The sequence below is a fragment of the Bos indicus x Bos taurus genome, chromosome 24 (assembly GCF_003369695.1).
Source record: "Bos indicus x Bos taurus breed Angus x Brahman F1 hybrid chromosome 24, Bos_hybrid_MaternalHap_v2.0, whole genome shotgun sequence".
NCBI lineage: Eukaryota > Metazoa > Chordata > Mammalia > Artiodactyla > Bovidae > Bos > Bos indicus x Bos taurus.
In genome coordinates, this window is record NC_040099.1 from 58227990 (window position 1) to 58252967 (window position 24978).

The 24978-nt window shown below is 49.2% G+C and overlaps 1 protein-coding gene and 1 non-coding gene across 6 annotated transcripts in view; both read left to right on the forward strand.

Moving 5' to 3' along the window:
- LOC113882796 (O-acyltransferase like protein) overlaps positions 1-24978 on the forward strand; it is a 67736-nt gene that overhangs the window by 28149 nt on the left and 14609 nt on the right. For 2 of the 5 annotated variants that reach the window (XM_027525938.1, XM_027525937.1), the window contains exons 5-10: positions 338-561; positions 7368-7547; positions 8303-8405; positions 14700-14801; positions 19995-20160; positions 22148-22227. In XM_027525938.1, the coding sequence (XP_027381739.1) occupies positions 338-561; positions 7368-7547; positions 8303-8405; positions 14700-14801; positions 19995-20160; positions 22148-22227 (855 nt within the window). The remainder of the gene's footprint in view (positions 1-337; positions 562-7367; positions 7548-8302; positions 8406-14699; positions 14802-19994; positions 20161-22147; positions 22228-24978) is intronic. The other 3 variants (XM_027525939.1, XM_027525941.1, XM_027525940.1) reach the window with 2 other exon arrangements.
- TRNAE-UUC lies at positions 14187-14259 on the forward strand. The gene has a single exon. It is a non-coding gene; the product is annotated as a tRNA-Glu (tRNA).

Consider the following 24978-nt stretch of genomic DNA (forward strand, 5'->3'; position numbering starts at 1 on the left):
TTTTAAAGTTCATTCTATGGATGAAGGATATGACTCCTTAGTCGTATCGCCTGCAAATATCTTCCTCAGTGTCTTGATTGCTTTTTGTTTGTTATGGTGTTTTGTTTTTTAAAATTTACAGTTATCATAAGGAGTTTAGTGAAATCCGTTCATCTCTGACTTTGTAATGTCTTTCATTATTTTTTCTTAGGAAGCCACTCCTAACCCTTAGAAGTGTCTCCGCTTGCCCACGTTTAGGAGCGGTGGGAGCGGGTTTTCTCCTGCGCTGCTTTCTCCGCATCTCACCGCGGTGCCGGCGTGCTCCAGGCGCGGTCACACCTGTGTCATCTCCCTGCAGGGTCCTCAGCTTCCTGGGACTCGCCCTCCCTCTGGCGGGAACCGTCTACGTGGCTGCCACTGGGTGGGGGTCGGACCGCCAGGTGTCACCGGAACCCGAGGAGCCTCCGGCCGCCTACGGGAGCCTGCCTCTGAGAGCGCCGGTGGGGAGCAGGCCAGGAAGCAGAGACCAGCCGGTGGGCTGTGCGCCCGTCTCACCATCAGGAACCCCGAGCGGAGGAAAAAGTAGGCCTGTTAACAAACTCACAAGAGGTGACTTAGAGGACGGCGCTGTTAGGAAACAGTCCCTGCAGGGCTAGGGTCTGGTGATGCCTGCCAGTGTCCGAAAGCCGGCTGGGAGGGTGGGTCTCTGCTCTCCACCGTTCGGTGTTTGTCTCCTATCCGTGTGTTCGCAGGCGAGGTCGCTGAAAATGCCACTTTCTTTCTTGGGTACAGTTACCAAGTGTGTCTTTGCACGACGGAAAGTCTAGGTCAGAACAGCGATTGGGTTTCGCTGTAGTCCTTCTCCAGGGACCTTCCCGTGAGCACAGCGTCCATTTTCAGTGTCACAGCTACACAGGTGACTCACAGGACCTTCCCGGCAGCACCGATGGAAGCGGTTTACATACAAGCTGGCACCAGGGCCGTGAGTGTGCAACCTGAGGGGCCAGGAGCAGAACAGACCGCCCAGTGCAGAGCAGCGAGAGGCTGGGTGGGCACAACTCACAGGGGGTTGTGTTCTAGTTAAAAATCAAGAGTTTACCTTCCTGTCCACCTGCCCGTATGGCAGGGCAAATGCACACACACACACATTTTGAAATAAGAATAGCCTCACAAGTAGAGTGGAAACAACGCTACTTTTGGGTTTCCCTGATAGCTCAGTTGGTAAAGAATCTACCTGCAGTGCGGGAGACCCTGGGAGACCCTGGTTCAATTCCTGGGGCGGGAAGATCCACCGGAGAAGGCATAGGCTACCCACTCCAGTATTCTTGGGCTTCCCTGGTGACTCAGCTGGTAAAGAATCTGCCTACAATGCGGGAGACCTGGGTTTGATCCCTGGGTTGGGAAGATTCCCCTGGAGAAGGGAAAAGCTACCCTCTCCAGTATTCCTGCCTGGAGAATTCCAAGGGCAGAGGAGCCTGGCGGACTATAGTCCATGGGGTCGCAAAGAGTTGGACACGACTGAGAGCAGCTAACGCTTTCCCAAGTAGATGTGGAATAATTTTTGGCAGAGCCCCTTAGGTCCACATAATTGTCCTTCCTTCACTCCAGTGAGAGGGGAAAAAAACAAAACAACATCGCAGTGACCGGACCAGAAGAATAGGAACACGTGCTCAAGTAGGTGCAGGGAACATGGCCCGTGTGGAAGCATAGTGATGACTTTATCAGATCCTGCTCGGATCCTCAGGCTAAAACAAGCACAGCAGCAGCACCAGCAAAAATACCCCAACAATGAGAAAAACGGGAAAAGCATGTTTGTACGAGGGTGATGTAAGTGCTGAGAAGACCTAGCAGTCGCTGTATGACTTCCTCCCCAAATCGGGAGGCCTCGGAAATGTTCACTGCCAGCCTTCTGCACAGCATCAAGCCCTGCTGCCCTGTTCTTTCCATTTCTGGGCCCTGGTTTGTCCTCTGAGGCCTCAGAAAATAAATCTGCTTACTCTCATTTCTCTTATGACCCCATCACATGTTGAGGACAGTTTTGATGGCCTCGCCTTGAGCCTCAGTTCAGTTCAGTCACTCAGTTGTGTCCGATTCTTTGCGACCCCATGGACTGCAGCACGCCAGGCCTCCCTGTCCATCACCAACTCCCGGAGCTTGCTCAAACTCAAGTCCATGGAGTCGCTGATGCCATCCAAGCATCTCATCCTCTGTCGTCCCCTTCTCCTCCTGCCTTCATCTTTCTCAGCCTCAGACCCCTCTGTTATTTCTCACCTGACACGATGCAAGAACTCTCTCTGCTCCCCGGCTGCCAGTGTAGAAGATTCCAGGGTGGACGTGGCAGGAAGACACATGCTTAGCAGTCTCTTCTCAAACCCGCTTTAGTTTCTGACTCTGCCCTTGGTCAGGTTGTTCGACTTCTAGGAGCCTCAGTCTCCACGTGTGTAAAATGGGGACATAAAACGGGGTTTGTTGAAGGAATTCAGTGAGATAATGTGTCCTCCCCTCCTCCTAACTCGCTGTTCTTTCCCTTGTTCTCTCAGTGAGACCAGAAGCAGGAGGGAAGGGTAGGGGCTTTAACTGGCCAAGACCTCTTGCTGCACGGGCCTCGCGGAGGTCAGCTGGGCCCCAGGGGCCTGCTACGTGCAGGGTGTGAGCTTGAGGGCGAGTTTACAGTCAGTCATCAGAACTCATCGTTGCTTGTCATTGCTTGAGAGGCTGCCGCACAGGGGCTTCCCTGGTGGCTCAGTGGTAAAGAATCCACCTGCCAATGAGAAAGGCGTGGGTTCGAACCCCCGTCCAGGTAGAGCACGCATGCCTCGGAGCAACGAAGCCCAAGTAGTGCTCAGCCTGTGCTCTCGAGTCTGGGGCTGCAACTACTGAGCCCAAGCACCCTGGAGCCTGTGCTGTGCATCAAGAGGAGCCGACGCAACGAGAAGCCCTCGCACCACAGCTGGAGAGTAGCCACCCTCCCCTCCACCGCTCACCGCAACTGGAGAAGACCCACACAGCAATGAGGACCCAGCGCAGCCAAAAGTGAATACATAGATGAGTAAAATTATTTAAAAAAAGGGCTAACCCACAAGCCTGTGTTTAAGGCCAGACCATAGGCAGACACACCAGGGATGGTACCAGGAATCAGCCCTGAAGCTTTAGGTTCTTCACCCAAAGTAAGACCCTATCTGATGGGGACACTAAGGTTACCTTGGCTTTCTCAGCCGCTACCTTTACCTGTGGTCACAGAATGGGACATTTCTGTGTTCTGTGGCTGGAGAAATTTTTTTTTCATATTTAAGGTCAGTTTTCATTCCAATCCCAAAGAAAGGCAATGCCAAAGAATGCTCAAACTACTGCACAATTGCACTCATCTCACACACTAGTAAAGTAATGCTCAAAATTCTCCAAGCCAGGCTTCAGCAATACGTGAACCGTGAACTTCCAGATGTTCAAGCTGGTATTAGAAAAGGCAGAGGAACCAGAGATCAAATTGCCAACATCTGCTGGATCATGGAAAAAGCAAGAGAGTTCCAGAAAAACATCTATTTCTGCTTTATTGACTATGCCAAAGCCTTTGACTGTGTGGATTACCATAAACTGTGGAAAATTCTTCAAGAGATGGGAATTCCAGACCACCTGACCTGCCTCTTGAGAAACATGTATGCAGGTCAGGAAGCAACAGTTAGAACTGAACATGGAACAACAGACTGGTTCCAAATAGGAAAAGGAGTATGTCAAGGCTGTATACTGTCAGCCTGCTTATTTAACTTCTATGCAGAGTACATCATGAGAAATGCTGGGCTGGAAGAAGCACAAACTGGAATCAAGATTGCCGGGAGAAATATCAATCACCTCAGATATGCAGATCACACCACCCTTATGGCAGAAAGTGAAGAACTAAAAAGCCTCTTGATGAAAGTAAAAGAGGAGAGTGAAAAAGTTGGCTTAAAGCTCAACATTCAGAAAATGAAGATCATGGCATCTGGTCCCATCACTTCATGGGAAATAGATGGGGAAACAGTGGCAACAATGTCAGACTTTATTTTGGGGGGCTCCAAAATCACTACAGATGGTGACTGCAGCCATGAAATTAAAAGACGCTTACTCCTTGGAAGGAAAGTTATGACCAACCTAGATAGCATATTGAAAAGCAGAGACATTACATTGCCTACAAAGGTCCATCTAGTCAAGGCTATGGTTTTTCCACTGGTCATGTATGGATGTGAGAGTTGGACTGTGAAGAAGGCTGAGCGCTGAAGAATTGATGCTTTTGAACTGTGGTGTTGGAGAAGACTCTTGAGAGTCCCTTGGACTGCAAGGAGATCCAACCAGTCCATTCTAAAGGAGATCAGCCCTGGGTGTTCTTTGGAAGGAATGATGCTAAAGCTGAAACTCCAGTACTTTGGCCACCTCATGCGAAGAGTTGACTCATTGGAAAAGACTCTGATGCTGGGAGGGATTGGGGGCAGGAGGAGAAGGGGACGACAGAGGATGAGATGGCTGGATGGCATCACTGACTCAATGGACGTGAGTTTGGGTGAACTCCGGGAGTTGGTGATGGACAGGGAGGCCTGGCGTGCTACGATTCATGGGGTCTCAAAGAGTCGGACACGACTGAGGGACTGAACTGACTGACTGACCATCAGAGTGAAATGTCACATTCCTGAATGTTTGGAAATAATCGAGATGGAGAGACCCTTAGGTTCAACATTTTTTTTTTCTCTATTTTTACACTCTCTAGGAAGTTAAATCAGCATAACACTCTGTGTCTTTGACTTTCCTTGCAGCAGTGTGATCTTTCAGGTGTGGGATGCAGACTCTTGGGTGTGTGGGATCTAGTTCCCTGACCAGGGATTAAACACAGGCCCCCACATTGGGAGTGCCGAGCCTTAGCCACTGGACTGCCAGGGAAGTCCCTGTTCTTCACTATTTAGATGAGAAGGATAGGAACAAATATTTGAGGACATTTTCTTGAAGTTAATGGCTATGGACTTCAGCCCGGGGGCTCTTCTTCTACGGTCTGTTACTAAAAGTAGAAAGAAAGAGTTAGTCGCTCAGTCGTGTCTGACTCTTTGGGACCCCATGGACTGTAGCCAGTCAGGCTCCTCTGTCCATGGACTTCTCCAGGCAAGAATACTGGAGTGGGTAGCCATTCCCTTCTCCAGGAGATTTTCCCGACCCAAGAATCGAACCTAGGTCTCCTGCATTATATAGGCGGATTTTCTTTACTGTCTGAGCTGCCAGGGAGGTCCTGGTAGTTGGCTTGTAGTAATACTGGGCTCTCAGTTACTGAGAGTGGGCTCATAGTAATAATCACTGGGAAGATCCATAAATTCAAAGCACTGTCACACCCGGTGAGCAGCAGAATCACCCGGAGGGCTTGTCACAGTCGGATCCTCGGGCCCAGCTGTCTAGGATTCTGATTCCGCCGGTCTAGGGTGGAGCTGGACTGCGCCTTTCTGACGGTTCCCAGGTGATGCTGAAGCTACTGGTCCAGGGATCCCACTTAGGTAACCGCATGCATTGTTTAACCCGATCCTCCCTCTGCTCCTGTGGTTTAAGATACTTTTCATTTACAAATGAGCGAAACGGGGCTCAGAGTCTGCCTTCTCTCTGGACCAGTTATTTTCAGACAGTCTGGTAGCTACTGTTAGTTAAGTTCACTCGCAAGTGGAATTTAGATGGGAAAAAAAATAATGGTAGCCAAATGTATTCTGTGCTTGCTTGCCAAATTAGGCCTGGGGCCAGATATTTGACAAATATTGCTCTTGAAACCTCACAACAGCCCTGCCAAAAAGTGTGCTCAGTTTGAAAGTGAAGAAAGGGTTTCCCTGATGGCTCAGTGGTAAAGAATCTGCCTGCCGATGTGAGACACAGTTTCAGTCCCTGGTCTGGGAAGATCCCACATGTCGACTAGCAAGCGGGCCTGTGTGCCACAATTATACTGGGCCTGTGCTCTAGAGTCCGGGGCCAAGGCTCCCGAGCTCATGAGCCGCAGCTGCTGAAGCCGGGAGCCCCAAAGCCCTCCCTCGGCAACAACAGAGGCTCCTGCCCTGAGAAGCCGGAGCAGCACAGCGGAGAGGAGCCCCACCCACTGCAGCTAGAGAAAAGCCCGCGATGCACCGCAGACCCAGCCAGCCAGAAAATATAAAATTAAAAAAATTCTGATTAGGAAAAAAAAAGTGAGGAAACAGGTTCAGAGGTAAAGGAACTGGCAGAGCTGGACAAAGCCCAGCTCTCATGACTCCCCTTTAGAGCTGGGGAACCCAGAGGAGTAGGCCCACGCCCGCTCCTGCTGAGCGAAAATCCCTCTAAGCAGAAGGGTGAGCTTCCCGTCCAGGCAGACACCTCTGAGAGCGACCCCAGGGGAAAAACTCCCCCTTACCCCTGGAACCTCACAATGCTAATTACGTTCTTCCATTTAAGAAATTGACTTAAATTTCCAGAGCTTGTTTATAAGCCTGATCTTGATTGTGAATGAGTTTCAGTTCTGCGAGGAATTCTTGTGCTCACGTTTGAGGCACCCAGCGACGTCCTGGAGAAAACAATGAATCTCTCGGAGCCAGCTTGAGTTTCGGAGGCTCCTGTTTGGCAATTCAGACACTTCGTGGGCTCTCGGGATGAGCCAAATTAAATTTGTTTTAAACGAAAGGGAATAAATTAAGTAGAAGGCATTCACCGTTCTTTAAGAAATGGAGTTTAAACTGGTGAGTGGTAGCAGCTGTGACTCTGTCTCATTTGATTCCTGTGATCAGCCCACGATTCTAAGATCGACCTTGATTCCCATTCTGCAGTTGTGGCAATTTGGGCACAGAGAAGTTAATTCACTTGACAGAGGTCCCAGAGCTAATACGTGGCAGATTCAGAGCCAGGAGTGTCCGACTAACTCTAAGGCCGGCACCCTTCGCTGATGCTGCCGCCTCTGCTGCTCTGCGTTCTTAGGGATGTTGTTGCAAGCGATTCGTTCTTGGGCGAGCCCCAGGGATGCCATTTCAAGCCCCACGCTGGCTTTAGGGAGTGTGTGACTTCTCAATGATGTCTAAGTTTCCCTTCGCCTAACCCTCTGTGAAACATGATGGAGGCGGGCAGGCCTTGGCATTCCTGGGGCCTGAGACGGGAAGCCTATTCTGTTATGAGATGGCGTGGGCACCAATCTCAGATCAAGACTGTTAGGGAAAGTCGAGGCTCCTAGAGGAGGGAGACCAAGTCCAGAGAGCCACAGATAGCTCAAGAGGGGACAAGGAGAACTGGGCTGAGCTTTCCACGGTCAAAGGGAGGCAGCGTCTGGGGGGCGGCCAGGATCACTGGCTTGCAGGTTTGCCTCTTGTTTGGGGGGCAGCGTGTGGCCTGTTCTGGCTTTCAGTGTGGGCAGTAATGCCTTTGCTCCTGCCCAGGTTTCCTAGGAGCCGTGGACCGCGCTCTGAAATGCTTTTCTTGGCAGAAGAATGTGCCAGCCCTCTGGACCACAAAGACGCTGGGAAGCACGTGCCCTGCCTTGAACGGCCTCCGAGTGTTGAGCCTCCTCTGGATCATGTCCGGGCACACCAGTCAGATGACTGCATGGCTGTCTCTGGGTGCGGAAGACTGAGGGATCTCTGGAGTAGTCAAGGAAGGGAGGGCCTTTCGTGTAGGAGGTCACGTCAGGCCCTAGGAGGGGAGCCTGCAGCCTTCTCGAGTGGCCTTCCTTCTCGAGATGTGGCTGTGGCCTCCATAAATGAGTGTTCTGGGCCAGTGTCCCGTGGTTGCTTTACCTTCCCTTAGGTGTAAACCAGACACGTGATTCCCTGGTGAACAGGGATAGCTGAGTATTTTATTTTTACCTTTCAAAGAGCTGGGTTCCCTCTTGTCATGATTAATGAATCCAGAAACTTCTTTTTCCCCTCTCCTGGAAAAATAGGCGAATATAGATAAACATTGTGCACTAGTATAAAATCAGTATTTGTGGATCTTCTTTCTGTTGGTACACTCCAGAAGAGCTCCCATCGACAGAGTGGAACTCTCCAAGTGGGACCTACAAACACATGTCAGAATTGAGGGCGGGGCCAGCCCAGGGCGGTTTGCGGACCCCCAGGGGATCTGAACAGGCGATGCTGCTGTAGCTCCACGGGGGCCTCGGGCCCTGCAGAGGGCCCCAGGCGAGAACCCAGGCTGCAGGCAGCTACCGAGCCACCCTCTCTTACTTCCATTCCACGTTCTCCTCTTAAGTGAATCGCACGGATGCACAAAACCCTCTCAGTACAGCTGAAAGCTAAAGGTGTGTTTTTGAAAAGATAAATCACAAGATTTTCTTCCGTTCAATAAAAAGACACTGTGTCCTACCTTTTTACAGATAATGTGCTTGAATGGAAGGCCAGGGTGCCTAGAAACCCACTGTACCTTTATTCTCGGAGTGGCCCCTTCTATCTCGGAGTGGACACGTTTTTCCTGATCAGGTAATGTGGTGCTCTCGTGGCTGGAGTTGTGCTCGTGGCTCTTTGGGGAAGTGTGGATGTGCCTGTTGAAACACCGAAGGGCTCACGCTGACTCTCCCTGGCCTCTGCCTCTGGGCCTCCCTGGATGGTACCGAGGCCGCCAGTTCCTCTCTTTAAATGATTCTGGATGGCTCTCTAAAAAGACCTTTTATAAAAGGTGATTTTATTGATCAAACTTGTTTATTTCAGCACTTCTCAAATTCTGGCTCCTGGTATGGTGCAAATCCATGATCAAGTTGCCAGTTCTCACCACAGCGAAATGTGGGAAAAAATAAGAAAATGGTGTGAGGTTATATAAAGTGGTGTTTATTTGAATTAACTAATAAGAGGCAAATTTTCTTAGATGTTTGATCAGTGTCAGCCTCTGCGTAAAGTCCTTTGCAGCATTATATCATGCAATCCTCATGGTGTTCCTATACAGTAGGGACAACTGTTAAAATCCTCAGTTTTTTTGTTCTGTTCTTTGGGGGTTGGGGTGAAATTTGCATCACATAAAATTAACCACTCCCATGAATGATTTGGAGAAGGCAGTGGCAGCCCACTCCAGTACTCTTGCCTGGAAAATCCCATGGACGGAGGAGCCTGGAGGCTCCATGGGGTCGCTGAGGGTAGGACACGACTGAACAACTTCACTTTCACTTTTCACTGTCATGCATTGGAGAAGGAAATGGCAACCCACTCCAGTGTTCTTGCCTGGAGACTCCCAGGGACGGGGGAGCCTGGTGGGCTGCCGTCTATGGGGTCACACAGAGTCGGACACGACTGAAGCAACTCAGCAGCAGCGAATGATGCAGTGGCACTTGGTGCATTCGCTTTGTGGCACAGCTCCCCCTTCTATCCGGTTCCAAAACGTTTTCATCGCCCTCAGGGAAACCTCACACCCATTAAGTAGTTTTCCCCAGCCCCTCCTACCTCCAGTTCTTAGAAACCTGCTTTCTCCAGTGTGGATTTACCTGCTCTAGATACTTCATACAAGCGGCTCACACAGAGTGCTTTTGTGCCCGGCTTCTCTCAGCTAGCATGACGTTTATGAAGTTCATCTATGTTGAAGCACTTATCAGTACTTCATTTCTTTTTATGGCTGAATATTGTCCCTTGTATGGCAGACCACCGAAATCGCTGCTTTAAAGATAAGGGAGCTGAGCGTGAAGGGCGTGGTCCTGGCAGCCTGGTCCCAGAGTCCGAGCTCCAGCCTCTGTGCTGGCCTGTCTCTGCCTGTTTGGAGTTATGTATCCCTTCCTTTAGAGGGAGATGGTGATGGTAGATGGCATCATTAACTGCTAAGCATTAATCCATCTGGGGGCTTCCTGATGGCTCGGCAGGTAAAGAATCCACCAGCCAATACAAGAGATGAAGGAGACGTGGGTTTGGTCCCTAGGTTGGGAAGATCCCCTGGAGGAGGAAATGGCAATCCACTCCAGTATTCTTGTCTGGGAAATCCCACAGACAGAGGAGCCTGGTGGGCTACAGTCCATAGGGTCGCAAAAGAGTCGCACAGGACTTAGTGACTGAGCATGCACGCACGTTCATCTGTCCAACCATGCTCTATCCAATAGAGAGCAGCCCAGACAGGCGAGGGATAGAGTCCACCATCTGCAGCGAACAAGACTATGATATCCGGGCTACTGGGCACCAGACGTTCCGAGAGAACTTACCTGGGTCTAACCAGGCAGTCAAAATCCAAGAACAGAGTGGGAGCCTCTGCAGGGCGGGGAGGTCCGCCCAGGGGATAGCAGTTCAAACACCAGAGCTCTGTTTCCTGCAAGGAAGCTAGTAAGAACACGGCAACAAAAGATGCCATATGCTGGCTGGGGCTGGTCGGCAGGGCTCCAAGCCCGGGAGGGGAGCTGGCAAGGACAGATCAGGACGGCTGGAACCAAAGCAAACTCAAGCTGGAGACCTGCCACCAGGAGGGAAGCATGAAGGGCAAGAAAGGCCGCTGGTCATCCCGGGCCATCAGTGGGAATCAAGAGACAGCCCAGAGCCATTGGGTTAGTCCCGAGAGGCCCACAGCACAGGCCAACGCTCCTGAGATTCCAGATGGCCCCAAAAACTTCCCTGGTGGCTCAGACGGTAAAGAATCCGCCTGTAGTACAGGAGACCCGGGTTCGATCTCTGGGCTGGGAATATTCCTCCTGGAGAAGGGAATGGTTACACACTCTAGTCTTCTTGCCGGGAGAATCCCATGGACAGAGGAGCCTGGCGGGCTACAGTCCATGGGGCAGCAAAGAGTCGGAGGTGAGGGGGCAACTGACACTTTCCCTTTCGGTGAAGACAGCATACCTGACTGGGCTTGGTCTGGGGCCCGGGGAGTGCTGGGCCTTCCCCAGTGCTTCTCAGAATAGAGTCTCAGCATCGTCCGGAAGCTTGGGAGAAATGCAGATTCCCGGGCCCCACTCAGGCCCCCTGACCAGGCGCTCTGACTGTAACAAGCCCTCCAGGTGATGCTGCCCTCAGCTCCCATCTGAGAACCCCTGTGCCAGCCCCAGCTTGCAGGGTGAGGACGGCAGAGTGAGACCCAGCAGGTCCCGTCACAATCAAGAGACCAAGACGTGTGTTTCTTTTTTCTTTACTCCTGTTTGCTTCTGTTTCTCCTGGCCTGTCTCAGTGCCTGTTGTCGTTTTCTCTCCCAGTTTTCATTTTATCACTTTAGGAAGTGCACGTGGTCTGTTCATTTTCTTTCCAACATCGGAAATATTACTAATAGTGAAAACATGTCATTGCCGCTGTGCTAAGAAACACTTTGATCCCATACAGTTCTGATGATCAACCTCTATCAGGCCCATTTTTATAGCTGAGAAAGTTGATGTTGGAGATAAAATAATCTAAGCCCCCCAACCCCTCCTCAGCTAGAGTACATTTCAGTACAATCAGAACTGAAATATAATGTATGCTTTATGCCAAAACCATGTCTTAACAGCTGTGTCACTAATATATTTAACATGTGTGAGTGTGTGCTCAGTCGCTCACTCATCTCTGACTCTTGAGACCCCCATGGACTATAGCCTGCCAGGCTCCTCTGTCCATGGAATTCTCCAGGCAAGAATACTGGAGTGGGTTGCCGTCGCCTTCTCCAGGGGCTCTTCCTGACCCAGGAATTGAATCTGCCTGTGGCTCCCACATCAGCAGGCAGATTCTTGACCACTGAGCCACCTGGGAAGCAATATATTACATAGTAGGACCTAAGACTTCTGTCACTGGTGACGGTTTTGGAATCCTTCTTCTATCTCTCAGATTGGGCTGATTTCATATATCTCTCCTGCAGGATTTTATTCTTTCCCAGTCTGTTTGGGTTTCCTGGGTCTTCTTAGCCTCTTGGAACCTCTTGTCTTGCTCGGAGCCTGTTTTCCTGCCAGCCTTTCTCTTTTCCTGTCTTTGTGAACTTGAGACGGTGCTTGCCCACACACAGAGGGAGACCCTGATTCATTCTTTCTGGAAACTAAGAGGCAGCCGGAACCAGAATTGGCCATGCTACTTCCTCAACTCAGTGCTCTCTTTCACTTGTCTCTATAAATTTTGTCCCTATTATAGTGAATCCAGCTTGCTGCATTTCAAAAGAAACTCTTGCTGGCAGAGAGTAGACAGTCTCTAACCCTCACTGATCCCTTCCAAGTCCTGCCCAATACACACACACACACACACACACACAGCCTTCTTTTGCAATAGGAAACACACTTGTTCTTTAGAGAAACACTGACAAGGGTCATGAGCTATTGCTGCTACTAAGTTGTAGGTTGTTATATGTTGTTACATTTCCGGTGCCACGTCGGTAGACTAGCGCTTCTTGATCAGTTCGGAAGCAGGCTTTGTGACCATGATCTTGCAGTGCTCGATTGAAATGCCAAACATTAGCTATGCTTGGAAAGAACCTAAAGAGCAGCTGGGTGAGGATATTGATTCCAAAGTGAAGGGAATGGTCTTTCTCGAAGGAAGGTCGGGTGTTTGCTTGGACATCCCTACTGCGTCAGTGGCAGCGGTACAGAAGAGAGGCGTGATGCGCGGCACGGGCTGCATTCTGTGGCCATGGAGCAACCAGAGCGAGAACGTCCATGGGAAGGATATCGCAACTTCCGAGGACAGCGGGAAGACAGTTGAGGCCTCAGGACAGCACGAGGGCAACCGAGGTGTCAGGGGACAGTGGGAAAGAAGTAGGAGCTTCAGAGGACAGCAGTCAGGAGGCGGCAGCAAAAGTAACAGATTCCAAAACAAAGGCCAGAAGCAGAGTTTTAATAAAGCTTTTGGACAGTAATTTGAAGTAGAGGATTTATTTGGCAAAAACAGAGCTATGTTCAGCAACGTGGAACTGAACATTATTTTTCACGCAAAATTAAAAGCACATTGTATTTCCTTCCTGACCACTTGCCCAGTCCCCATCTCTTTGACAGAGAAAAGCTTTATCTAAATTATTTCATCTAATTGATGACTGTCATTTATAACTTTACTGCTACTTCTGTCTTGGGTTCAGTTCAGTTCAGTTCAGATGCTCAGTTGTGTCCGACTCTTTGCGACGCCATGAATCGCAGCACGCCAGGCCTCCCTGTCCATTACCAGCTCCCAGAGTTTACCCAAACTCATGTCCATCAATTCGGTGATACCATCCAGCCATCTCATCCTCTGTCATCCCCTTCTCCTCCTGCCCTCAATCCCTCCCAGCATCAGAGTCTTTTCCAATGAGTCACCTCTTCACATGAGGTGGCCGAAGTATTGGAGTTTCAGCATCAGTCCTTCCAATGAACACCCAGGACTGATCTCCTTTAGGATGGACTGGTTGGATCTCCTTGCAGTCCAAGGGACTCTCAAGAGTCTTCTCCAACACCACAGTTCAAAAGCATCAATTCTTCGGCACTCAGCTTTCTTCACAGTCCAATTCTCACATCCATACCTGACTACTGGAAAAACCATAGCCTTGACTAGATGGACTTTTGTTGGCAAAGTAATGTCTCTGCTTTTGAATATGTTATCTAGGTTGGTCATAACTTTCCTTCCAAGGAGTAAGCGTCTTTTAATTTCATGGCTGCAATCTGTCTTAGGTATTCCTTTGGAAAAGGTGTATGGATTCATTACATATTCTAATGTATTGTCTATAGATTATAAGATAAAACATGTATCTGCTGATACTTTTTAAGTTGACCTGTCTTTATACTTAGAAATGTCTCTTAATAGTAGGCTTCCCTGGTGGTTCAGATGGTAAAGACTCTCCTGCAATACAGGATCCCTGGGTCAGGAAGATCCCCTGGAGAAGGAAATGGCAGCCCACTCCAGTATTCTTGCCTGGAGAATTCCATGGACAGAGGAACCTGGTGGGCTACAGTCCATGGGGTTGCAAAGAGTCAAGCATGACTGAGCAACTATGATGCACATGTTGTTACTAAGTCATGTCCAACTCTTTGCGATCCCATGGACTACAGCACACCAGGCTTCCCTGTCCTTCACCATCTCCCAGAGCTTGCTCAAATTCACGTCCATTGAGTCAGTGATGCCATCCAATCATCTCATCCTCTCTCGTCCCCTTCTCCTTTTGCTGTCCATCTTTCCCAGGATCAGGGTATTTTCCAATGAGTTGGCTCTTCGCCAAAGTATTGCAGCTTCAGCTTCAGCATCAGTCCTTCCAAAGAATATTCAGGGTTGATTTTCTTGGTGTTGGAGAAGACTCCTGAGAGTTCCTTGGACTGCATAGAGATCAATAATCCATCCTAAAGGAAACCTAGAGGCTCATCGCTATAAATGTTAAAAGGCAGAAATTCCCTGGTGGTTCAGTGGTTAGGACTCTGCACTTTCACTGCTGAGAGCCTGGGTTCAATCCCTGGCCTGGGAACTCAGATTGCATGCACACCTGAAAAAAAAAGAAAAGAAAAAAAAAAAAATAGAATAAGCGTCAAAAGCATGGGAAACTCAAAAGGTACAAACTTCCAGTTATAAAACCAGTATGTACTAGGAATGGAATGTACCACATGATAAATATAACGCTGATGTTTGTTAGGTAAGAAAGTGCTTAAGAGAGTAAATCCTAAGAGTTCTTGTCACAGGCTGCTCCGTCGGCCTGGCTCCCGTAGTGAGGAAGATGCTGAGCTCAAGGTGCCTGGCCGTGGACACATACCACGAGCAAGGAGAAAGCTATTACTGTTTTTAGTCTTAAAGATGTTTTGTTACTGCAGCATCACTTAGTCTGTCCTGATAGAGACAACCAAATTGATCAACCTGTGAACTGCATCACTGATCAGTCATTCCTGTGATCTACTCTTCTCTTCCTCTCAGTGGCTGGTTAAGTGCAAGATCATTTTTAAAGATGCGTCAGAATTCAGACAAAGGAATAACCCCTAGCGTCATACTCAGATACTTTTTCAGTCGCCTTATAAGGTAGGTTATTCATATAATCTTTCAATTCTGTATTGCTGTGTAATCACTTATTATTTTTAGTCTTTAACCCTCCTTTGAAAGAATTTTCAAAGAAAAAATAAACTGAAAGAAAAATAGTTTTCTTTCATTTAAACCATGTTTAAATGTGGTTGCTCTTTCTGGTTTAATGGCTTTGACAGTGGAAGATATCAGTACTCATGGTATTTTTCCTAATAAAACTTGAACTGTATTAAACCAACAAAAACCTCATTTCTAAAGCTAATGGACAGCAGGTTTCAATGCATATACAGTCAGAGTCCCATGAAATCTATGTTCAACAGAATTTGTATGGCTCCTGTAAATTAGTAGTAATTGGAGCCTGTAATAAGGATTAATGGTAATAATAAACAAAGAATAAGATACAATCAGGAAAGGGGCTGGTGGAAGCTTGGGATGATGGTTGTTCTGATAAGAAGGCAGAAAGGATGGTAGTATTCTTTATGAATGCCTGGTTGGTTGGATCAGAATGGAATACAATACTGGGACAGAATATGGAGCCAGTGCGATAGCAGAGTGGCAGTGATGTAATGAGACAGTAGACGTGTAGGGAGAAAAAGAAACGTCTACCTATGTAACCCACCATTTAAAAATGTACACACTTTTAAAATCATGGTTTGTGGCTAAGCTGGAGCCCAGTTCCCGTTACTTAGGGTCCATGGCTCTGTTGTTACACTGCACCATCACAAAATAGCAGGGGAGTGTTGAAACAATCTTCTGGGCCCGTCAAACGGACTGCGTAAGATCTGACTCCAGTCTGCCTGGGCGTGCCTTCTGATTCAGTCATTTATAGCTGTGTGGCCTTGAGTAAGCGTCTCAGTGTTTCTGTGCTTGAGTTTATTCATCTTAAAAATGAGCAGAATCATGGCTCTCACTTTGTTGGACTCTTGAGAGAATCAAAACAGATAACGCAGGCAAAGAATTTAGAACAATGTGACAGGTAGTATGCCCTCAGTAAATATAAGCTATCATTATTACTGTTGTTATTTTTACTTTTTAACTTCTGTGGTTAATAGTTTAAGAATGAGTCTAAGCTAAGAAATAGAACTTTATTGCCTTTGTGGTTTCTTCCAAGCTCCATTAAATCTAGTCCTCGCCCTGAAGGCTTGACAGAATACTTTTTCTTGCAATATCTTTTGGGGACGAGCACTGGGTGAAGCAGCCAGTCTTGCCCTGTGTTCTTCTGGAGGAAAGGGCCTGGCATTCAGGCCCAGCGTTCTCAGTGATAAGTGCTCAGGCGGGTTGTTAGGGGTTGGGGTGTGGGATCCAGTGGCCTGGTGGGTGCTGCCTGGGAAACCCTTCAGAAGAACAGCCCCAGAGCTGGGGGGTGAAGACTCAGACGTGTTTTCCTGGACAGATAAAGCAGTCGTTGGGGCCGAGAGCCCAGAGTGGAGGAATGTGCAGTGGTGAAGCCTCATGGGGCAAGATGCTGGCGAGGGTCCCAGGGGTGACGTGTTGTGGGATGTGCCCTGGCCATGGGCAGTGAGGATATGGAGAGGGTGCCAACCGTGGACAGGCAGACTTTCCAGCTCAAGTGACGTGGAGGATGGGGAGGACATTCTTGAGATGGGGAGCTCTGGGAGAGTGCCAGCTGGGAGCCAGGAAGAGAACAAATGAGTCCAAGCTGGGACAGAACTTCGCTGTGGTATGGGGGCAAGGGCAGGAGAGGCAGACCAAGTGGGGCCTTCTGCAAGTTTCAGAAAATGTGAAAGCCCAGCTTCTAGGGGTGAAACCTTACAGGTATCTCACAGGAAACAAGGAGAGAAGAGGCTCCAGACCCCTAAAACTGTGGGATTGTTCCAAGTTGGAGCCACTAGTTAAAAATTAGCTTACTAGTAGGACTTCCCCGTTGGTCCAGTGGTTAAGAATCCGCCTTCCAAATACAGGGGGCCCGGGTTCGACCCTTGGTCGAGGAACTAAGACCCTACAAGCCTTGGGGCTTGTGGTGGATTTATTTTGATATTTGGCAAAACTAATACAATTATGTAAAGTTCAAAAATTAAATAAAATTTAAAAAAAGTAAACAAAAGAAATTAAAAAAAAATTAGTTCATGGATGTGTGCACTCTGTCATGTCCAGCTCTTTGCAACCCCATGGACTGTAGCCCACCAAGCTCCTCTGTCCATCGACTTCCAGGCAAGAACACTGGAATGGGTTGCCATTTCCTCCTCCAGGGGATCTTCCCAACCAGGGATTGAACCCAAGTCTCCTGCATCTCCTGCATTGGCAAGTGGATTCTTTACCTCTGCACCACCTGGGAAGCCCCCACCCATTGGTTTAAGTTAAAAAAAATTATTGATACTAATGTCTAACTGTAGCAGAAGGTTATATACTAAAAATAAAGGCACCCCTTCCAGTCTCATCTCCCACAGGACGGCTTTGGTAACAGCTTCTTATGAATTAATTCTTGCAGGGACTTTCCATGTATTTATATATTCTTTTCCCCACCCACGAATAGACCTATACTTAATACTGCATTATTTTGCACATAGCTTTTTAAACATAATGATTTGGCATCTTTCTCTAACTTCCTTTTGGAAGGACTCACCTCACTGATTTTAAGGTTGCTGGGATGGCGCCGTGTGGGTGGACCATCATCATGTATTTAACTGCTCTCCATGAATGGGCATGAAGGTGATTTCCAAGTTTTTTGCAGTCTTTTTAGACAGTGACACGAAATCTGTACATTTTTGTGCAGCTGTCTGGGCACGTTTGCAGGGTAAATTCCTACGAGGTAAATTCCACCAAAATTCCACATTTGGTGCCTTGAATGTGCTGATGGACGTTTTCCAATTGACCTTCCCACCCAGCCAGCTATGAGGAGGCCGCTTCTCACACCCCTCGGCAGTGGCTAGTGTCACAGGTTTTAATCTTTGCAAACCCACTTTGACTGAATCTTCAAGTTTGGACAGACACTTGAAGGGCATGTATATTTATATGACACGCCCCACGTTTCAAACAGTTTTTTTTTTTTTTTTAACTTTTTATTTTGTATTGGGGTATGGCTGATTAACAGTGCTAGGACAGTTTCCAGTGGACAGCACAGGGACTCAGCCATGCATGTCCATGTGTCCACTCTCCCCGACTCCCCCATCCAGGCTGCCACGTAACAGTGAGCGGAGTTCCCTGTGCTCTGCAGGGGGTCCTTGTTGGTGATCCACTTTAAGATTTTTTTTTATATATTTATTTATTTGGCTGCATCAAGTCTTAATCCCACAGTGAGGTCCGCGGGCTTAGTTGTCCTGAGGCACGTGGAATCTTCCCAGACCAGGGATCGAGCCCACATCCCCTGCACTGCAAGGTGGATTCCTTACCTCTGGGTCACCAGAGAAGTGCTGGTTATCCATTTTAAATATAGCCTTGTGTACCTGTCCTTCTCAAACTCCCTTACTCTCCCTTCCCCCCGGCAACCATAACTCCATTCTCCGACTCCAGTTTTCTTAGTGATCTCTTGATTCTCAGAAAATCTGAGGAGGCGGGAGTCCTCCTTCTCCTTAGAGGAAGCTAAGGAACTGTCAGCCCCCTTTTCCGCAGGAGAGGAAAGGAAGGAGTGACCCGATTTTCTCAGTGTGAAAAATTTAGACAAAACTAGAACTCACGTCTCTGTGTTCTTTCCCCTGTAACCCCTCAGGCGTGGCCCCCCAGTGGCCTCCGCTCCCCCTGCCGGCCCGGCCACGAGCCTGCCTGAGGCGGAATGCCACCTCTACCCAAGTCCCTCTGGAGGGTGTCTGACCCGGACTCCGGTTCAGAGGGGAGCTGGGGCTGACTGGTTCTCCCAGGGAGATGGAGGTGACAGATGGTGGGGGGAGGCTGGGCAGGGGTGCGAGCCCAAGCCCGAGGGAGCATCCGCACAGCAGCACGGTCCCACATCCGCACAGCAGCGCGGTCAGACGGCTGACTGGGCAGGACCCAGGACCTGGCCAGGGCTCTGCGGCTGCAGCCTGAGCTGGTCCAGGAAGGTGCATCCTGGCAGAGTTGGCGCCCATGCCCTCAGACTCTGATCAGCAACCTCAGGCCTGCTCCCAGATACCCACCACCCTCCTGCCCTCCTGATGCTCTCTAGGAAGGAGGTCATCTTTGTGGGATGCAGACCAGAGGCGGGGTGCTGACCCACACCTCTGCTGGGGCTGCTCCTCTAGCTGCCCTGCCCTCCCCCATCTGTCACCCCACACCGCAGGCCCTGAAGCCCCCTCCGAGATGTTTAGAGATGCTTCTGGGCCATAGGCTCTCTGCCCTTGTACTGCCCTGGATTTTCAAATATATTCTTTAAAAAAAGAGGGCTCTGCTGGGGGCCACCCAGAAGCCACGCCCGCATTGCATGTGCCTTCCATTTGTCCATAAGCCATCCCCCCCCCCGCCCCGCCCCAGAGACGGGCAGACCAGTGAGACAGGCTGCAAATCTCCAATACACAGGCTTCTGAAAGAAAAGAGTGCAAAATAGCTCAATAGTTTTTCATATTGGCTATCTGTTGAAATGACAATATTTTGAATGTATTGACCAAATGAAGTATACTATTAAAACTAATTGTACTGTTGACTTTTTAAAATGCGGCCGCTGAAATGTGCTAACGGAACAGCTGATGTGGCTGGAATTATTACATTTTATTGAACAGCCCCAGTCTAGACACCAAGTGTCCTCTTCATCAGCTTGTAGCTGCCGCAGACCCTGCTTGGAAGGAGGTGGTGTGTGAGGGAAGGAAGGAGGAAATGAAGTGAGGCAGGAAGGGAGGATAAGAGGGGGTATGGAGAGCTATGTTCATCTAGGGAGGCCCCTGAAAGGAACAGGTAACAGTGACAGATCTCAGTACTGACATATGGTTGGACCATCTTGGGTAAGGGACTCAAACGTCTCTGAGCTCTAATTTGCTCATCAGTAAAATTGACATCATAGTTACTGGACAGGTTTAGAAAGTTCTAGCAGAGTGGCTTACACATAGGACTTGCTCCATGAAGAACAGTATTTTTGCATCAGTAGCTCCTAGGCCGCTTTGAACCCACGAATGAATGGAAGGTTTGAGGGGTGAGTGAGGACGTGGTCCCTCCCCCAGGACAGTCTATTTTTGAGCGTCTTATCCACCATCACTATGTGACCCCCACCCCAGGGGACCGTATGGAACCCCCATGGAGAATCATTCGCTCCGGGCTCTCTCCCGCTAGGTTGCAGCCTCTTCACCTGTACTCCGTGTGCTTGCTGGTTGGATTGTTCTCCCTTGCGCCCTGGGGTCCCGTCTGGGAGGTGCCCAAGCTTCACCTGGAGAACTGCCGGCGTGCCTGGTGGACGAACTTGCTGTTGCTAAATAACTTCCTGTCGGTCCAGGATGCGGTGCGTTCAAGTCTTCCGCGAAGGGGCGGAGGGGCGGGATCCGGCGCGCGTTCCCGGGCCAGCCCGAGTCTGATCCCGTTTCTTCGGGCGATGCTGTAGGAAGGTGGGCTGTGGGAGGGAGGCTCGCCTCGGGTGTGAGGCGGGGGTTGCTGCACCAGCTCTGGCGGGGTGGGCGCTGGGAAAGCAGAGACGGAACGGGGCGGGGGCCCGGGGCCGGGCCAGCGCGCTGCCTGTCCTGGACGCAGCTGCCCCCGCCCCATCACTGTGCAGTCTGGGGCCACGCCACCCCAGCAGGAAGGACGCCTTCTTCACCTCCACCCAGAGAACCGGGATTGGGACGGAAGGAGTCACCACACCCTCCCCGTAATGAATTCTACCCCATGTCCAGCCAGATCTCACAACGTCTGTGTATATGGGTCATGCTTCCTTTCCAAGCTTGGAGCAAATGGAAGTGAACTAGTTGTAATTAAACCGCGTCAATGATTTTGCACCTGCCTCGAAAGCACTGCGGAGAAGGAAATGGCAACCCACTCCAGCATTCTTGCCTAGAGAATCCCGTGGACAGAGGAGCCTGGTGGGCTGCTGTCCATAGCGTCACACAGAGTCGGAGACAACTGAAGCGGCTTAGCATGCATGCATCAGTTGGAGAAGGAAATGACAACCGACTCCAGTATTCTTGCCTGGAGAATCCCAGGGACGGCACAGCCTGGTGGGCTGCCGTCTATGGGGTCGCACAGAGTCAGACACGACTGAAGCAACTTAGCAGCAGCAGCAGAAAGCACTGCTGAAAGGAGAATCACGAAACTGTGACTGCAGGACCACTGACCAACCAGACGGCTGCCTTTGGTTCACAAGGGCCCGGCAGCTTCGACAGGGCTTCCGTCACTGTCTTAACTGTCTTCAGGCAGACCCCTCCATCACCCTCCGTGACAGGGGGCCCTGGAGCAGAGGCCCAGCCACCTTCCTGGGGGCAGACTGGCTGGGGTCACAGGTGGGATGAGCGAAGCTGTCACTTCTGATTAGCTTGGTCTCAGGAGTGACGGGGTGGGAGGGGAGACCGAGGCACCTCTCATCTCTGAAGCCCTGGGGAGACTTGCCCCCAGAAGTCGTCTCACCCTTAATTAGAGACACAGGGGCCACCTCGTGCCCCACAGGCACAGACAGCCCGGGATGAGGTCGCTCCGGCCAGCTGCTCTCACGTCAGTCACGCGTGGGAACTCCGGGGTTTCCCGCTAATGCTCGTCTGCAGCCAGACCTCCGTTCTCAATGAGCATGGTCTATCAAATCAAAAACAGAATAAAATAAATGAACACATTCTCTCCACCTGGAGTTGGGGGGAGGGCAAGGAAGAGACAACAGGGGCCCTCCGACCCCAACCGCGCTGTGAGGGTAATTACTCCTCACACCCGTGACGCGGTGGTGGAATTCAGTCCCCACCGCTGCCCTGGGAGATTAGCTGTGATTGTTGTCTTAAACAAGAGAGAAAGCGTGTCTGAATTTCCAGGGTGTAAAATGGCAATAAGAATACCTACTCCCCTGGGATTGTTAGGGGGGTGAGTTGAGACGCTGCTGCAGCTGCTAAGTTGCTTCAGTCGTGTCCAACTCTGTGCAACCCCATAGACGGCAGCCCAGTGGACTCCTCCGTCCCTGGGATTCTCCAGGCAAGAATACTGGAGTGGGTTGCCATTTCCTTCTCCAATGCATGCATGCATGCTAAGTCGCTTCAGTCGTGTCTGACTCTGTGCGACCCTACGGACAGCAGCCCACCAGGCTCCTCTGTCCACAGGATTCTCTAGGCAAGAATACTGGAGTGGGTTGCCATTTCCTTCTCCAGAGTTGAGATGAGGTTTGTGAAATATCTTTAACTCAAGTCCTTTCTCTTCCTGTGGAAATCGCCTTACCCGCCCCTGAGTTCCTCCTCTTGGTCCCGGGAGGCGAGCCGCTGGCCACGTGGAGGAGAGGAGTGACCTTTGCCGTCTCTTTCCAGTGCAACGGCTGGACGTGGTATCTTGCCAATGACTTTCAATTCCATCTCACCACCCCGGTGATCGTCTTCATCCACGGAAAGTGAGTCTAACTGAAACAAGTGTTTCTCCTCACCTTTCTTAAAACTCTTAGGGAGCCCCCAGTTCTGGGCAAAGCAGCTCTTACAATTTAGGACTGAGAAACTCACTTTTCAGAAGCGTGTGGACCCTGACTCCACCGCTGTTTACTTCTTCCACATTCTTCTCTAGTCTTTTTTTTTTTTCACTTCACTGTTCTCATACACATTTCCTCCTGAGGGTGTGGCCTGCTGCTTGTCAGGTTTAGGATCTATATGCCGTCTTCTGTGGTGGGCGCTTAGATTGCTTCCAGTGTTTCATGATTATAAATGGCTCCTCAGCACGTGTCTTGGAACACGCCCCTTTTTCCTCTTCTGTATTTATTTCCTTGGGGACCTGTTTCCTGGTGGAATTATTATGTCAAAGGCTAAGAACAATTTTGCAGTGCTTGTTACATATCGTGAAATGACTCTTCAGAAAGAGTGAGATAGTTTACAGCACCCCAAGTAAGACATCAGTGTGCCTGCTTCTCCACCTTGGGTGTTTATCACCTTAATTTTGTTAGTTTTGGAAAAGCTCTAAGGCCTCAATAATTCGCAGGAAACCTTAAAAGTTGTGGATTATCCACGCCTATTTTAAAAGATTTTTTATTCTTTTTGCTCAAATACATGTTCTATTTAAGAAACACTGAAAAACATTATGCTAAAGAAAGGGGAAAAAAAAAAAACAATCACCTTAGGCCTGTTTCCTCACTTAAGGAGAGTGATTTCAGTGTCCGTATTTTGATGTTTATTCTTCGCTTCTTTTATTGTGCACAGTGTTTTTATACATGAAAGAATTCTGCATATATACTTTAGACATTTGTTCTAATAGTTTAATGACATAATCATTTTCCTATATTATTTTATTTTTCAAGTGAATATACTTTAAAAAAAATTATTTTTGTTTATTTTTGGCTGTTCTGGGTATTTGTTGCTTCCTGGGCTTTCTCTAGTTGCAGAGCTCAGGCTTCTCATTTTGGTGACTTCTCTTGTCTCAGAGCAAGGGCTCTAGGCACAAACGTCAGTAGTTGCCCACACAGGCCAAGCAGCTGTGGCTGGCAGACTTAGCTGTCCCGAGGCATGTGGGATCTTCTTGGACCAAGGATCGAACCCATGCCCCTGCACTGGCAGGTGGATTCTTAACCCCTGGATCACCAGGGAAGTCCCTTAAGTAAACAGACTTTCAATGTCTGTATAATATTTCATATTTGTGAATGAACTGTAGTTTACCTATACCTTCCTCTAGTGTTAAATAGATTATTTCCAATTTTGTGCTTTTATCAATAACAGTCTCAGAAACATCTTTGTAGTTACCATTTGTCTCCAACTCTGATATTTCTAGAATGCAGGTTCTTAAGAAGAGTTTCAGAGTCAAAGGGCATGAGTGTCTTTGGAGATCTTGAAGTATAATGACAGAAGGCTTGCCTTAAAGGTTGTAGCAATATTCAGTCCTCTAGTCATCTAATTATACTATTGCCAATATGGACTGTTAACGAGATCTATATCTTGCTTTTTAAAAATTATTATTTTAAGATATATAAGAAAACATTGATTTTTCACATCTAATTTGTAAGTCTTTGATTACTGGGCATGGAGCTGAACTCCAAATATGTGTTGACTAGCTCTGCTAAGAGTCGGACATGACTGAGCGACTTCACTTTCACTTTTCACTTTCACGCATTGGAGGAGGAAATGGCAATCCACTCCAGTGTTCTTGCCTGGAGAATCCCAGGGGCGGCCTGGTGGGCTGCTATCTATGGGACAGCACAGAGTTGGACACGACTGAAGCGACTTAGCAGCAGCAGCAGCAGCTCTGTTTTGTGGTTACCTGTTAATGCTCTTTGCAAGGGGACATGTAAATCACAGGCTGACCTGTGGTGTTGCCTACTCCAGTGCTATGCAAACAGTCAAGCATCTTAGGCAAGGAAAATGCATCCTAATTTTAATTTAATCTAAGAATGGAAAAATTTTTTAAAAGGCAGATCTATTTTTTTACATGCATATCTGAAGCACATTAAGTTTTCTAACTGCAAATGTAAGAGATTTTGGCTGACTACTTTTAAAAATATGTCCCACCCTTCCGCTAGGCACAGAGGTGGATTGCTGGTATAGAGTTTGAGTCAGAAGATGTGGGTTCAAAGCTGGGGGACTCAGCGTAAGTCGCTGGACTCTCGTCATTTTTCACATCTGTGAGATGGAGATGACACACTTCACCTCAGGGTTGGAAGAGACAGCGAGATCGTACCCATGGGAACCAGCACCTGCCCTCCGTGAAGGGCTGCTGCAGGCACCTGGAGGGCAGGTGGGCGGCTCGCCAGCCCTGGAGCCTTGGCCAAGGAGGACCGGCAAGCCTCTACCGGCTCCCTCGGAGGCGCCCTGGCAGTAGGATGCCCTGACTGCTGGCATTTAGGGTGTTTAGTGAAGGAAGCGCTGGTTTCTTCCAAGGCCTCTCTCCTTGGCTTATAGACGGCCGTGCCTCCTCACGTGGTCTTCCCTCTGGGCTCTCTGTGTCCTAATCTCTTCTTCTTATAAAGACACGAGTCCCACTGGATTAAGATGCACCCCAATGACTGACCTCATTTCACCTTAATTATCTCTCTAATGACTCCATCTCCAAACAGAGCCACACTCTGAGGTCGTGGAGGTTAGAATTGGCAGGGCTGGGGGACACGATCCAGCCCACAGCAGTCTGTCCTAGGAAGCTTTTAGTAGTCTTTGCAGCTGTGATGGCCAGC